The sequence below is a fragment of the Mus caroli genome, unplaced genomic scaffold (assembly GCF_978045245.1).
Source record: "Mus caroli unplaced genomic scaffold, Mus_caroli_1 scaffold_5, whole genome shotgun sequence".
Taxonomy (NCBI): domain Eukaryota; kingdom Metazoa; phylum Chordata; class Mammalia; order Rodentia; family Muridae; genus Mus; species Mus caroli.
The window spans coordinates 19,820,131-19,836,705 of NW_028227260.1; the positions used below are offsets into that span (position 1 = coordinate 19,820,131).

Below are 16,575 nucleotides of genomic sequence, written 5' to 3' on the forward strand. Positions count from 1 at the left end.
AGAAGCTGTGTTCCACTCACCAGAAGTCTTAAGATCCTGTGGCTGGTGTTGTGGGTAGCTGGCGAGTGTCAGCCGACCCTGCGCCCTAGCTACCCTGGTGCTTTTCTGACCGGAAGAGGCTTGTGGCCCTACGTAGGCCGGATTTCTGCCTCCCCAACCAAAGCAGTCTCAGGTCCCGCGTGATTGGACTGGAGCAGAAGCTGTGTTCCACTCACCAGCAGTCTCAAAATCCTGTGGCGGGGGTCGTGGGTAGCTGGCGGGTGTCAGCCGACCCTGGGCTCTAGCTATGCTGGTGCTGATCCAGCCTGATGAGGCCTGTGGCCCTACTCAGGCCGGTTTTCTGCTTCCCTAACTAATGCAGTCTCAGGTCCTGCGCACAATTGGATTCGAGCAGAAGCTGTGTTCCACTCACCAGAAGTCTTAAGATCCTGTGGCTGGTGTTGTGGGTAGCTGGCGAGTGTCAGCCGACCCTGCGCCCTAGCTACCCAGGTGCTTTTCTCCTGATTATATTTTCTAGCATACAAAATAATAGTTTGCTTCATGACATTTTAGTACACATATATTTTTGTACTTTGCTCATATTGACTTTTAGTTACTACCCATTTTTTCATCCCAGTAGCCCCTTCCCCCGCCTCACCCCTACACTTTCATTCTGCATTCTACCTCCCACTCCTCATCATCTTCCTAACTTCCTCATCCTTCTTATTTTTGAGATAAGGTCTCACTGTGTATGTTGTGGTTAGTCTTGTAATTGCTAAATAGACTTGACTGTCCGTGAACTACTGGCCATCTTCCTGCCTAAGCCTTTCAGGTACTAGGATCACAGGTGTATACCACCACATCTAGTTCCCTTCTCCCATCCCCAAATAGAGATGGAACCCAGAGCTGTTTGCATACTAGGCACATGTTCTACCCATGTTCTGTCGCAAGCTCAGCAACTCTTCTTCTTATAAGCATCTCAGATTTCATTGAGGCTGTTAGTACATGCCTCTCTGATAACAGATTGCAGAGTAAGTGCTTATGTGACGTGAAGGAAGTACTTCTCAAATGCATAATATTTACAGCAACAAGACTGGATAGTATTTATTTTGAAAAAACCACAGATTCTCAACTGAGCAAGAAAACGGTGAAAATGTGTTTCATATTTCCTCATTGGAGTGCCTTGAACGTAATAGAATCTTCCACTTACCAGCTTAACCAGTCACCCCATTAGAGAAGCATCTATGCTAGCCACATCTATGTATAAACTGGGCTTTGTGCTATTTGTATCTGGATGAGTTTATGGTAATAACTAATCTGGAACATATTCTATTCATTAGGGATGCAGTTTGTCCTTAAAGAAAATGCTAATATCTACTTATCAGTGAGTGCATACCATGTGTGTTATTTTGTGATTGGGTTACCACACTCAGGATGATATTTTCTAGTTCCATCTATTTGCCTAAGAATTTCATAAATTCATTATTTTTTATAGTACTCCATTGTGTAAATGCACCATATTTTCTGTATCCATTCCTCTGTTGAGGAACATCTGGGTTCTTTCCAGCTTCTGGCTATTATAAATAAGGCTGCTACGAATATAGTGGAGCATGTGTCCTTATTACATGATGGAGCATCTTCTGGGTATATGCCCAGGAGTAGTATAGCTGTGTCCTCAGGTAGTACTATGTCCAATTTTCTGAAGAACCGCCAAACTGATTTCCCGAGTGGTTTTACTAGCTGCAATCCTACGAGCAATGGAGGAGTGTTCCTCTTTTTCAGACATCCTTGCTAGCATCAGCCATTCTGACTGGTGTCACTGAGATCACAGCAGTTTTGATTTGCATTTCACTGCTGACTAAGGATGTTGAACATTTCTTTAGGTGCTTCTCAGCCATTTGATATTCCTCAGGTGAGAATTCTTTGTTTAGCTCTGTACCCTATTTTTAAAAGTTATTTGGTTCTCTGGAGTCTAAATTCTTGCGTTTTTTTACATTGGATATTAGCCACCTATCAGATTTAGGATTGGTAAAGATCTTTTCCCAATCTTTTGGTTGCTGTTTTGTCCTATTGACAATGTCCTTTGCCTTATAGAAGCTTAGCAATTTTATGAGGTCCCATTTGTCAATTCTTGATCTTACAACACAAGCCATTGGTGTTCTGTTTAGGAACTTTTCTCCTGTGCCCATGTGTTTGAGACATTTTCCCACTTTCTCTTCTATTAGATTCAGTGCATCTGGTTTTATGTGGAGGTCCTTGATCCACTTAGACTTGAACTTTGTACAAGGAGATAAGAACAGATCAATTTGCATTCTTCTATAGGTTGACCGCCAGTTGAACCAGTACCATTTGTTGAAAATGCTGTCTTTTTTCCACTGGATGGTTTTAGCTCCCTTGTCAAAGATCAAGTGACCATAGGTGTGGGTTCATTTATGGGTCTTCAATTCTATTCCATTTATCTACCTGCCTGTCACTGTACCAATACCATTCAGGTTTTTTTTAAAGATTTATTTATTTATTATGCGTAAGTACACTGTAGCTGTCTTCAGACACACCAGAAGAGGACATCAGATCAGATTACAGATGGTTGTGAGCCACCATGTGGTTGTTGGGATTTGAACTCAGGACCTTTGGAAGAGCAGTCAGTGCTTTTAACCGCTGAGCCATCTCTCCAGCCCCCGACCATTCAGTTTTTATCACTATTGCTTTGTAATACAGCTTGATGTCAGGGATGGTGATTCCTCCAGAAGTTCTTTTATTGTTGAGAATAGTTTTTCCTATCCTGGGTTTTTCGTTATTCCAAATGAATCTGAGAATTGCTCTTTCTAACTCTATGAGGAATTGAGTTGGAATTTTGATGGGGATTGGATTGAATCTGTAGATTGCTTTCAGCAGGATAGCCATTTTTACTATATTAATCCTGCCAATCCATGAGCATGGGAGATCTTTCCATCTCCTGAGAAGATCTTCTCTTTCTTTCTTCAGAGACTTGAAGTTCTTGTCATACAGATCTGTTACTTGCTTAGAGTCACACCAAGGAATTTTATATCATTTGTGACTATTGTGAAGGGTGTTGTTTCCCTAATTTTTTTTTTCAGTTTGTTTATCCTTTGTGTAGAGGAAGACCACTGATTTGTTTGATTTAATTTTATATCCAGCCACTTTGCTGAAGTTGCTTATCACCTGTAGGAGTTGTCTGGTGATTTTGGGGGTCACTTAAGTATACTATCTTATCATCTGCAAATACTGATATTTTGACTTCTTCCTTTCCAGTTTGTATCCCTTTGGCCTCTTCTTGTTGTCTAAATGCTTTGGCTAGGATTTCGAGTACTACATTGAATAGTTAGGGAGACAGTGTGAAGCCTTGTCTAGTCCCTGATTTTAGTGGGATTGCTTCAAGTTTCTCTCCATTTAGTTTGATGTTAGCTACAGGTTTGCTGTAGATTGCTTTTACTATGTTTAGATATTGGCCTTGAATTCCTGATCTTTCTAAGACTTTTATCATGAAGGGGTGTTGGATTTTGTCAAATGCTTTCTCAGCATCTAATGAGATGATCATGTGGTTTTTTTCTTTGAGTTTGTTTATATAATGTATTACATTGATGGATTTCCGTATATTGAATCAAACCTGCATCCCTGGGATGCAGCCTACTTGATCATGATGGATGTTCATTTTGATGTGTTCTTGGATTCGGTTTGTGAGGATTTTATTGAGTATTTTTGCATTGGTATTCAAAGGGAAATTGGTCTGAAGTTCTCTTTCTTTGTTGGTTCTTTTGTGGTTTAGGTATCAGAGAAATTGTGGCTTCATAGAATAAATTGGCTAGTGTTCCTTCTGTCTCTATTTTCTGGAATAGTTTGAAGAGTATTGGTATTAAGTCTTCTTTGAAGGTCTGATAGAACTCTGCACTAAACCCATCAGGTTCTGTGCTTTTATTGTTTGGGAGACTATTAATGACTGCTTCTATTTCTTTAGGGTAACGGGACTGTTAAGATTGTTAATCTGATCCTGATTTAACTTTGGTACCTGGTATCTGTCTAGGAAATTGTCCATTTCATCCAGGTTTTCCAGTTTTGTTGAGTATAAACTTTTTGTAGTAGGATCTGATGATTTTTTTGGATTTCCTTAGTTTCTTTTGTTATGTCTCCATTTTCATTTCTGCTTTTGTGAATTAGGATACAGTCTCTGTGCCTTCTGGTTAGTCTGGCTAAGGGTTTATCTATCGTGTTGGTTTTCTCAAAGAACCAGCTCCTGGTTTGGTTGATTCTTTGTATAGTTCTTTTTGTTTCCACTTGGTTGATTTCAGCCCTGAGTTTAATTATTTCCTGCTGTCTACTCCTCTTGGGTGAATTTGCTTCCTTTAGTTCTAGAGCTTTCAGATGTGCTGTCAAGCTGCTAGTATAAGCTCTCTCCATTTTCTTTTTGGACGCACTCAGAGCTATAAGTTTTCCTCTTAGCACTGCTTTCATTGTGTCCCATAAGTTTGGGCATGTTGTGTCTTCATTTTTATTAAACTCTAAAAAGTCTTTATTTCTTCCTTGACCAGGTTATCATTAAGTAGAGCATTGTTCAGCTTCCAAGTGTATGTGTGCATTCCATTGTTTTTGTTGGTATTGAAGACCAGCCTTAGTCCATGGTTATCTGATAGGGTGCATAGGATTATTTCACTCTTCTTGTATCTGTTGAAGCCCGTTTGATGACTGACTATATGGTCAGTTTTGTAGAAGGTACCGTGAGGTGTTGTGAAGAAGGTACATTCTTTTGTTTTAGGATAAAATGTTCTGTAGATATTTGTTAAATCATTTGGTTTATAACTTCTGTTACCTTCACTGTGTCTCTGTTTAGTTTTTGTTTCCATGATCTGTCCAATGATGAGAGTGGGGTGTTGAAGTCTCCCACTATTATTGTATGAGATCCAATGTGTAGTTTGAACTTTGGTAAAATTTCTTTTATGAATGTGGGTGCCCTTGCATTAGGAGCATAGATGTTCGAAATTGAGAGTTCATCTTGGTAGATTTTTCCTTTTACCAATATGAAGTGTCCCGCCTTGTCTTTTTTGATGACTTTGGGTTGGAAGTCGATTTTATTTGACATTAGAATGGCTACTCCAGCTTGTTTCTTGGACCATTTGCTTGGAGAATTGTTTTCCAGCATTTTACACTGAGGTAGTGTCTCTTTGTCACTGAGGTGCATTTCCTGTATGCAACACAATGGGGGTCCAGTTTATGTATTCAGTGTGTTAGTCTATGTCTTTTTGTTGGGGAAATGAGTCCGTTGATATTAAGAGATATTAAGGGAAAGTGATTGTTGCTTCCTGATATTTTTGCTGTTAGAAGTGGGATTATGTTTATGTGACTATCTTGTTTTTGGTTTGTTAAAAGAAGATTATTTTATTCTTTTTCTAGGGTGTAGTTTCCGTCCTTGTATTGGAGTTTTCTATTTATTATTCTTTGTAGGGCTGGATTTGTGGAAAGATATTGTGTAAATTTGGTTTTGTCATGGAATTTTCTGGTTTTTCCATGTATGGTAATTGAGAGTTTTGTTGGGTATAGTAGCCTTGGTGGACATTTGTGTTCTCTTAGAGTCTATATGACATCTGCCCAGGATAAATCTGCCTTCATATGTTACTTGACCTTTTTCCCTAAGTGCTTTTAATAGTCTTTCTTTGTTTTGTGTATTCGGTGTTTTGATTATTATGTTACAGGAGAAATTTCTTTACTGGTCCATAATGGGCATCTCTTTCTTTAGATTAGTGAAGTTTTCATCTATAGTTTTGTTGATGAGAGTTATTGGCCTTTTGAGTTAGGACTCTTCACTCTCTTCTATACCTATTATCCTTAGGTTTGGTCTTCTCCTTGTGTCCTGGATTTCCTGGATGGTTTGCCTTAGGATCTTTTTGCATTTTGTATTTTTTTGACTGTTGCATCAATGTTTTCTATGGTATCTTCTGCACCTGAGATTCTCACTTCTATCTCTTGTATTCTGTTGGTGATGCTTGCATCTATGACTCCTGATCTCTTTTATAGGTTTTCTATCTCCAGAGTTATCTCCCTTTGTGATTTCTTTATTGTTTCTACTTCTATTTTCAGATTATGAATGGTTTTGTTCAATTCCTTCACCTGCTTGATTGTATTTTCCTGTAATTCTCTAAGGGATTTTTGTGTTTCCTCTTTAAGGGTTCCTACCTATTTACCTGTGTTCTTCTGTATTTCTTTAAGGGAGTTATTCATGTCCTTCTTAAAGTCCTCTATCATCATCATGATAGATTATGATTTTAAGTCAGAATCTTGTTTTTCTAATGTGTTGGTGTATCCAGGACTTGCTTTTGTGGGAGACCTGGTTTTTGATGATGCCAAGTATCCATGGTTTCTGTCGGTATGGTTCTTGCGCTTGCCTTTCGCCATCTGTTTATCTCTGATGTTAGGTGTTCTTGCTTTCTCTGGCTGGAGTTTGTCCCTCCTGTGGGCCTTTATGCCTGTGTCAGCATTCCTAAGAGACCAGCTCTCTCCTGGCTGAACTTGTGCATGGAGGGCTGTGGAACAGCCCAAGCTCTGGGTGCAGATGGTGACCGGAAGGATCCTGTCCCAGTCGTTCCACTGTTCCTGTACAATGTGTGCTCCTTGCTGGTCCTGCCTTGGACAGTTATTGGAGAGAAAGTGGCTATCTAACCTCTGAGCCCTGGAGTGAAAGTACTCCTGGGAGATCAGCTCTCTTCTTGCCAGCCCCCTGTACAGAGGGCTGTGGAACAGCCCAAGCTCAGGGTGCAGATGGTGACTTGAAGGATGTTGTCCCAGCCCAGCTGCTCCACAGTTCCTGGGCCCTGTGAACTCCTGGCGGGCCCCCGCTCCAGAAAGTTATTGGAGAGAAAGTAAAGATTTCACCTCTTGGTCCAGGAGTAAGAGCACTCCTGGAAGAACAGCTCTCTTCTGGCAAGACCTGTACACAGTGGGCTGTGGAACAGCTTCAGCTCCCGGTTTAAAGTTTTTTTGTTTTGTTTTGTTTTGTTTGTTTGTTTTTGAATACTGTTATAAATGGAATTATTTCTCCAATTTCTTGGTACATGCTAGCTGTTTGTATATGGAAAGGCTATTGATTTTTATATGTTAATTTTACATCTTGATACTTAGTAAAGCACATATCAACTATAGGAGTTTTTGTGGAGTCTTTAGGGTCTTTATGTATAAAATCATCTGCACATAAGGTTACTTTGACTTCTTCCTTTCTTATTTGTATCCCTTATATCTCCTTCTAGCTAAGGCTTTAAGTGCTAGACTGGACAGAATAGGGCAAAGTAGATGCCCTGTCTTGTTCCTGAGTTTTTCTCTTGTTTGGGAAGATGCTGGCTATGGGCTTGCCTTTATTATATATCCCCTGTGTTCCCAGACTCTCCAAGAGTTTTGTCAAGAATGAATGTTGAATTTTGTCAAAGATCTTCTCTGCATCTAATGAGAGAGAGATGTCATGTGGTTTCTATTTTTTGAGTCTGTCTATGTGGTGGATTATGTTTAATAATTTATGTATGTTGAACCATCCCTGCATCTTTGGGATGAAGGTGACATGGTCATGGTAGATAATCTTTTTATTGTTGGGTTTTTTTTTTAATTTGGTTTGCAAGTATTTTTATTGAACTTTTCCATCATGTTCCTGCAGAAATAATTTTCTTCTTTTGTTGAGTCTTTGTCCAGTTTTAGTATCAGGGTAATACTGGCTTCATAAAAATAATTTGAGAATATCTTTGCTATGGAACACTTTGAGGAATATTGATGTTTCTTCTTTGAAGTTTTGATAGAATTCTGCACTGAATCCTTTTAGCCCTGGATTTTTAAGTTAGATTTTGTGGTTGTTTTTGTTTTTGTTTTTCAAGATAGGGTCTCACTACACAGTCCCGGCTGTCCTGAAACTTGCTCATGAGACTAGGCTGGCCTCAACCTCACATCCTCCTGCCTCTGCCACATGTTGAGATGAAAGGTATGTGCTATCACGCCCAGCTAAGTTGGAAGAGTTTTAATTGTTTCAACATTATCAGGTGTTATTTCTGTTTAAATTATTTCATGAGATGGCTCAGTGGGTAAAAGTGCCTGCAGTGCAAGGTGACTTGAGCTTAATTCCTGGAATCCAGAGAAAGGCAGAAGGAAAGAAACAATTCCATAAACATTGTTCTCTGATATTCTACACATGTGCCATGGCACATGCTTGCATGCACACACATCATGTATATATGCACACATAATAAAAAATAAATGTAAGTACCATTCTTAGTTTATGAGCTGTCATTTTCCAGTCTCTGCTCTTAACCAATGAAGGACCGTGGAAATGTTATTTCAGGCACTACCTGCATCACTGGGGGCATTAGTTTAAGAAAATGTGGTAGCATTGAAAAGGATTTTTAAAAGTCACTCAGTAGTTTGACAGCCTTTTTAGTGTGCCCTCAGAAATGCCCTCTTCTCCCAGTTCCCAGTCAGTTATGTTAAGTGTCCTCCTCAGAAGAGGACCAGCTGTACTCACAATGCTATTATCTTCAGACCTTGCTCTTTGCAAACCTTTCTTTGTGCTTTTTCTCCTTGTAGTTCTTCCTCTCATGATTTATCTGGCTCATGGGAGCATACAAGCCTACAGCGCACTTCTGACCACTTCAGCTCCATGGGCAGCATAGACAGCCTCGACCACAGCTCCCAGCTCTACCCATCTGGACACCTCTCATCTGCCAAGTCCAATAGCAGCATTGACCACCTGGGTGGCCACAGCAAGCGAGACTCAGCTTATGGCTCCTTTTCCACATGTTCCAGCACCCCTGACCACACCTTGCCCAAGGCTGATGCCTCTTCCACTGAGAACATTCTCTATAAAGTTGGCCTTTGGGAGGCCTCCAGACCAGGCAGCAGCCGACAAAGCCAGTCTACAGGTGATCCTCAGGGACTACAGGACAGGCCATCATGTTTCATACCTAGGGCTCCTGGTAACAGTAGTAAAAGTCCAAGGCCGGAGGATAATGTTGAGCCCAAAATAGCCACTCATGGGAGATCCAATTTTGGGCCTGTGTGGTATGTTCCTGACAAGAAAAAAGCCCCTTCTCCCCCACCTCTTGGACTTCCTTTGCGCAGTGATAGCTTTTCTGTGGCAGCCAGGGGCCGTGAAAAAGCCCGGGGCCCTCCATTCTCAGACTTGGCCAGTATGCAGCACTTTATCACCCTGCCCCATGTGCAACCCCGGGGGGACCATAGAATGGAAACTACCGATCGTCAGTGGAAGCTCACACACCTAAGCAGTGGCAAAGAAATAGGAAATGTGGGTTACCAGGCAGAAGGCCACCTGGATTGCCGTTGGCTATGCTCTGATGATAGGTCAGGTAGGCCCTCAGGGCCTCCAGGTAGGCTCCAATTCTCCGATGTGCACTTTCTGAAGTCTTATCATGGGAGCCAGCACCAACAGCAGTGCAGTGACGAGAGCCCAAGGGTCCCCTCATCACCAAGGGAACTGCTTCATATAACTCCTGGTGGAGGTCTGCAAGAGCCTCCTGAACCATCTCAGGATGACAACCCTACTCAGGTGAGGTGGCCTGGTTCTGCTAACCAGAAGCTAGATGACAGAGGGCGGAGCCACTATTTTCCTGGGTCCCTCAGGCAGCCTGTACAGGGGAGTGCCCAGGTTGTGATACCCCAAGGTGACTATTGGCATTCAGATACAACTCCTGTGGACCTTGAATATCCTCTCTTACGCCCAGTAGGCCAGAGGACCTACCTACAGCAGCATGAGGAGACTCCGGCCTCTCATGAAAAAGAGGGGTATCACCAGCTAAATGCAGGGATTGAAGGCTGCTGCTCTGGAATCCAAGAGCCTCCTAGAGCCAGCCGCACTGTGAGAACTGGTCTGCAGTGTCCTAGCAATGACTTCAAGTTAGTGGATGGAGAGAGTGGGAGAATTTCTCGTCAGAGGACACCCATGCTGCATTCTCTGACCCAAGATGGTGCATGGAGACCCGGGAACAGCAAGGATTGTGGAAATGATAAGCCACCACTGTTTGATGCCCAGGTGGGTAAACCCACACGGAGGAGTGACCGTTTTGCCACAACACTGAGGAATGAGATCCAAATGCGCAGAGCAAAGCTGCAGAAGAGCAAAAGTACAGTGACACTAGCTGGAGACAGTGAAGCTGAAGACTGTGCTGGTGACTGGAGAGCTGATGTGGGGGCAGTTCCAGAAGGTTCCTTCCCCAGCACCTATAAAGAGCACCTGAAAGAGGCCCAGACACGTGTTCTGAAAGCCACCTCTTTCCAACGCCGAGATTTAGATCCCACCCCAGCAGATCAGTATTCAGGACCATCAGAACACAGGACTTTTGACCACAGTGCCTCATCTTCTTTATCTTCTTTCCCTGGGGAGCCAGACTCTGCCCCACGCTTCTGTGAGACAGGTCTAGCCAAACCACCCTCTTCTGGAGGTGGTGTACCCCATGTTCTTCGAATTGGAGGCCGGAAACGGTTCACAGCAGAGCAGAAACTAAAGTCCTATTCTGAGCCAGAGAAAATAAATGAAGTGGGGCTCTCAGGGGCCTACCGTCCTCATCCTACTGTCAGGACACCTGAGGTAGATACCGTGGGTACATTTGCTGACAGGTGGAAGTTTTTTGAGGAAACAAGCAAATCTCTTCTCCAGAAGTCAGGCCAGAGGCAAGTTCACTGTGGGCTCCCAAGAGAGAAGACTGAGAGGCCACAAACAGGGCACCATGAATGTGAGAGTACAGAGCCCTGGTTCCAGAAGAGGTCACTGGCCACCTCCTGTGGAGAGATCCTCAGCGATGACAGAAAAGTCGAAAAGGCATCAGAGAAATTGAACCCACCCAGAAGGCTTGGAACCTTCGCAGAATATCAAGCATCTTGGAAGGAACAGAAGAAACCTTTGGAAGCCAGGAGTTCTGGACGATACCATTCAGCAGATGATATTCTGGATGCTGGTCTAGATCAGCAGCAGAGGCCACAATATATTCATGAACGGTCTCGTTCATCACCGTCCACAGATCACTACTCACAGGTATGCAGTGTATAATAAGCCACAACTTAGCTTGCACTGAGCACCACTTTAAGATTCTTAGGGCATATCCAACATATATGATAGCTCACTGAGATGAGAGAGTATCATTTCTAGTTTGAAAGATGAGGGGATGAAATGGCATCCAGCACTATCATTGTAAGTGCCATTTTTGTGCAGAAACATCTCTTTATTTCCAGCTCTCTCTTCCCTAACTTATACTTCACCATCTTTGTACCTAATTAGTTTGTATCTAGTCTCATGTTCAGCAAGTAACTCTAGGTGCTGGGAGACTATAGGAAGCAGTCACTTTATCTAGTGACGTGAAAATGGGTGATTTGTGTAAACATATACAAGCCATTTCTTTAAAGATTTTATTTTCATGTATATGTATGTTTGTATGCCACATGTGTGCTAGTGTCATGGATACCAGATGGATTCCTTAGAGCTGGAGTTACAGGAAATTGTAAGCTGCCTAATGTGGGTGCTAAGAACTGAACTCCAGTCCTCTCCAAGAGCAGCAAGGATTCTGCTGAACCATTTCTCTAGCAAACCCCACCCATCTACTTTTAAATATTGATATGGGGTGGGGTGGGGTTAAAAATAATAAAATTGATGTCATTTACTATCTAGTATTTATTTTATTTATACCTGCCCCTCAGTTCCTAGGGTTGAAATTTATACTTTCTAGACAATCAGTCTACTATGGATCTATAACCACAGTTGTCTTTTTACCTTACTTTTCTTTTTTGAGACAGGATCATTTTGCAGTTCAGACAAATCTTGAACTTGTGGTCCTCTTTTCTCAGTACTTAAGATTATAGAGTTTTGCTCTGGTAAAATGCATTTAGTGATGCATTAATCTAATCCACTGTTTCTCCCCTTATAGTACTGGGAGTAGAACCTAGGGCCTCATGATTATTAGGCTATATCATCTTACTTGAGCTATGCCCACCATACCAGGCCCTCTTGCACTGTTTTAAGTTTGATGTTTGAGTTAACTTTGGGCTTTTTAGAAAACTATATATTCTTATCAGTATTTTAGTGTTCAGTGTCAGTCACTTTTCCTGTGCTTCTCTTCTTCCTCTGTTTCTCTCTGTGTTTTTTCTATGTATCTGACCTGTGGGGGGAAATGTAACAATATAGTATTAACAGTCTCATTTTCTTATAAAAGGAGGAGTAGTAACTTTTTAGAAGCTACCCATCATGTTGTGCATGAAGGGATAGTTGCCTGTTGGCTTTTGGCATTTGGTACTGAAACTCCATGCAGAGCTAGGGAAAGCTTGTTTCTGCTGTTTCTAGAACTCTGATTTATCTACAGTTCAGTATGATCTCTGAGAACTCTGTGCCTTCTCAGTTAGGACTAAGAGCCCAGCCCCCACAAGTCCTAGACCGTGAGGTTTCACAGTAATGACTTGTGACCAGCTGTCTTTTATTGTGTTTCTTTTAGCCAATTGTGTCACATGGTAACAGCTCTCACATAGGAGTTCTGTTTCCTGCTTAGAACTGAAGTGGATGCAGGGGTCCTAGGTCAGTGGTCTCAATAAAGTGCCTTGCAGAAATGAACAGCCATGTCCTGTGACCAGGTCTCAAGTCTGAAACAACGGGTCTTACCACAGGCATTGTGAGACAGGCACACAAAGTGAACCCACAAATGAAGGGTTTCATAATAACAGCTGTCTTAGGCATGCAGGCAGTTTGATGACTCCGTGTCTTACAGTGTTGTTCTTCACAGGAAGTGCCTGTTGAACCAAACAGGCAGGCAGAGGACTCTGGTGACCACAAAGAAACACTTCTCTGTACACTACAAGCTGAGGAGGGATGCTCTGCTCCAAGGTAGGTAAATGGTGGATTTGGGATTGCTGAAAAGTTGTTTTAAGGGTGAACAACTTTATGGAAGGTGAATGCTAGGCTAACAGAATAAGTCTGGGTTTTGCTAATTGAGTGTGATTTCCATCACTGAGATCTTAAAGTTTGGAGGAGAGAAAACCTGTGGGTTCTGCAGCCCTGCCCAGAGAAGCAGGGCAGTAATAGCCTTTAGTGTTCTAAAAATGACTGTTGTAATTTTCTTCAGTGAAATGCTTTATGAGGACAAAATAAATGTCCAGTTTAAAATCCTTGAACAAAGTACTTAACTGAAGGGATACTTTTACTGTCTGGCACACAGCTGTGTTTGTAGGCCATGGTCTCAGTATTGTCTCAAAGGATTTTGGCCAAATTTTCTAAATTGGGCTTATTTAATGAGTTAACCTGAGCTTTAAAATAGAAGTCAATTGACTCTCCAGAGAGAGGCAAGATCCATGTTGTTCCAGTGTGGCCTGAAACAATCAATTCCAGATTGTTGGAGTGGATAACTATTGAGCTCTGCCTAGGATAAATTTGATTAGATGTGCACACATTGTGATCTTGCCCTTTCTGTGGAAGGCGAAAGTGAAGAGTGTATATTTGCAGATGTACTATAACCCTGGGTTACAAGGGCTGGTGGAAGGATGCAAATCAGCATGCACCACAATCTTTCTAATGCCTTGTACATCCTATGTGGCTGATGTGATATGCAAACGAAACACTGACTTCAAAGCTCAAGGTTCCATTGCAGAAATAACCAATTTAGATGAATGCTCTCAAGAGCTTTATGTTGGGGTCTTATTTCACATGTTTTTCTACTAACTGTTGTTAGCTCTATTCAAGAGTATCACATGTTTATGTGACTCTGAGGTGACCAGATTGATACTCTGTGTGCCTACCTCAGAAATCCCTGCCATTACTTAACAGTCTGCACAGCTAAACCGATGCACCCATGGGTAAGAAAGGCTGCTGAATAATCCGCCTACAGAATTTAGCAGTGTCTGAGGAGGACAATTAGAGCTTTATTCCTGGATTCTGAGTCAGTCACGTGCTGAGCACCAGCTGTGCAGGGTAGTGGGGTGCAGCACACTGCTATGTATAGAGAATGTCACCATGGACAGCTATAATGTGCATGTGGTGTGTGTGCACATGTGATTATGTATGTCAGTGGCACTGTCAGAGCTTACAGGGATATGAGGAAGGGAGGAGGGGCCCTCTGCTTTATTTATCATGGCTGTGCCTCTCAGCTGACTGCTTAACTACTCTGAAGAAATTAGTTCCAGTAGCAATCTGCTTTTGAGTTACAAACTTAGCAATTTTCAGAATTGCGATCTCGTGATCTCTCCCTCTCCCTCCCTATCTCCCTCTTCCCCCTCTCTGTGTGTGTGTGTGTGTGTGTAAGTGTAAGAGTGTCAAGCCAATGAAATTCTGTAATAGGAATGTTAAAAATTCATTTTCAGTTTTTTCCAGAGATTATTTATACATTTCTGGAGGGTCAGCAAGAAATAATATGCTTGGGACATTAAAGAATAATAAAAATAAGGGTGTTACAGAGGTGACTCATTGGAACCAGGTTCAAATCCTCGCACCCACATGGCAGCTCACAACTGTCTTCTGATGCCCTCATATAGAAACACATGCAGGCAAAATATCAATGAACTTTAAAAAATGAATAATAAAAGTTTATAATGCAGAGATGTAAAGATACCTAGTATCCCTGCACAGGTTTAAATAAACATAAACATGTCTCTATAAGAAATTAATTATTGATCTGCTAATTGATGCTTGGAAATAAATGGTTTTGTTGTGTTTTGTTTAGACAACACAAAAACGTTGAAATAGACATTTTTTGTTTACTGGTTATTCATCCAAATCAAATAGAAATAACTTTTTTAATTTAAAATTTTCTTAATTTTTGAGATACAATGTCACTTCACACCCAAAAACTCCCTGCATAGTGTAGCACAGGTTGTCATCAAATTCATGCTGATCTTCCTATCTCAGAACTTGCTGGGGTTTCAGGGAAGAGGTATTATATTACATGCAGCTAGTAACATCTTTTTTGTACATGTATATAAGATCCTGTAGGACATTACTGTGTAGCAAGGAAAGAATTACAAGTATTTAGAGCTAAACAGAAAGTACATAATTGTACATTTTTTTGGTGGTTGGGGGAACTGCCCGTTCAGCATATGCCTGTAATCCCAGCCCTCAGGCTGAGGAGGGAGCTCATAAATTCAAGATCAACTCTAGGCTGTAGAGCAAGACCTTCTCTAGTATAAACAAACAGACAAACAAAAAGGTACAGGAAACATCAGAAATCAGTGGAGATTAAGGGGAAAACAAAGCACTGGGTAGCCGGGAAGGCTGATCACAAAATGGCAGATCCAGTGGCATTTTTCTCCCCTCCATCACACTCGGTCTTGAGCAGCCCACCTCACTTGTTCTGACTATCTTCCCTGTTCTGGAGATATTTTCCTAGAGATTTTTACTGTTCTCAGGGATTTCAGACTGAATATTCAAGTTTATTACAACCAGCATGGTCTGTTTCTTGCAAATGCATTCAATCACTGACTTGAGAGTCACTTAAATGTTCAATATGTGACTTCTAAAGGCCTATCTATTGTTAAAAAAAGAAAAATATGTTCTCACAGGGGCTAGTGAGATGGTCCACCTAGTAAAGGACCCTGCCACCAAGCCTGTGGACTTGAGTTCCATCCTTGGAATACATATAGTCAAAGGAGCAACCAGCTCCTCTGTTGTCCTCTGATTGTCTTTTATGTAGACTCCATCTACTTGCTATGTCCTCATTTGTTTACATTGTGGGTCTCTCTGTTCCTAATCTCTAGTTCTTACAAGGACACCAAACAGATTAGTTTTGAGCCACCCTAGTGACCTCATTTCTCCTTAATCACCACTTTAAATGTCTCGTTTGCCTACATAGTTATACTCTGAGCTACTGAAGATATAGGACTTCAACACATTAATTTGGGAGAGGTCTCAATTCAGTTCCTTACACTAGGAGAGATGACCATGCTGGTTGTAATAACCATACACCTTTCCCATACACCTTTTATGCTGGTGAGTTTTGTTCTTCTGTCAGCTTTCTCACACTCACAAGTGAAGGGAGAGCACTTACAATGGAGAGTAATAAAGGAGCTTCTGTCTTATATGTGGCTAATGGGGCAGCAAGATGGTAGGTAGTTGGAGCCTTCGGAACACTGTATAACTGCAGCCTTATTGTATAGCTCCCAACTCTGTTCTGTAATTCTGCTTTTCAGAGTTTGGCTTTGTAAGACATTTTTCTTCTTAACATCAGGTTAAGAACATGATGGCTCCTTCCTTTTCTGTCCTTTCCTCGACCAGAACTCCTTTTCTCAGTCCTTTGTTAGAAAATTTTGTTTGACCAGGTGTAATTGGCTTCCTAGAATTCCTAAAATGCTTAAATTCTACCCTTTCTCTCTCTATTTTTCCATTTCATGCCACGGCTTTTTAAATTAGCCAGTCATTAGTAGACACTAAGGTTAAACCCAGCCAATAAGGAACAGGCAACCCGACTCCCTTACCTTAGGGATAAAAGACTGAAACCATCTAGGTGATATGTGCTGCAATTCCACTAGCTTTATCCTGGGGCAGAGCATACCCTTTTTGCAAAAAGCAATTGCCATACTGAGTTACTTTCATTTTGTTCATGTATTACTTTTTGTAACACAAAAATTAGTTTT

General features: G+C 41.6%; 1 protein-coding gene across 4 annotated transcripts in view; it reads left to right on the top strand.

Moving 5' to 3' along the window:
- Shroom2 (shroom family member 2) overlaps window positions 1–16,575 on the top strand; it is a 181,587-nt gene that overhangs the window by 116,607 nt on the left and 48,405 nt on the right. For 3 of the 4 annotated variants that reach the window (XM_029473111.2, XM_029473112.2, XM_021153607.3), the window contains exons 4-5: window positions 8,548–11,008; window positions 12,741–12,841. The exons of the other annotated variant lie outside the window; for it this stretch is intronic. In XM_029473111.2, the coding sequence (XP_029328971.1) occupies window positions 8,548–11,008; window positions 12,741–12,841 (2,562 nt within the window). The remainder of the gene's footprint in view (window positions 1–8,547; window positions 11,009–12,740; window positions 12,842–16,575) is intronic. 4 annotated transcript variants of the gene reach the window in all.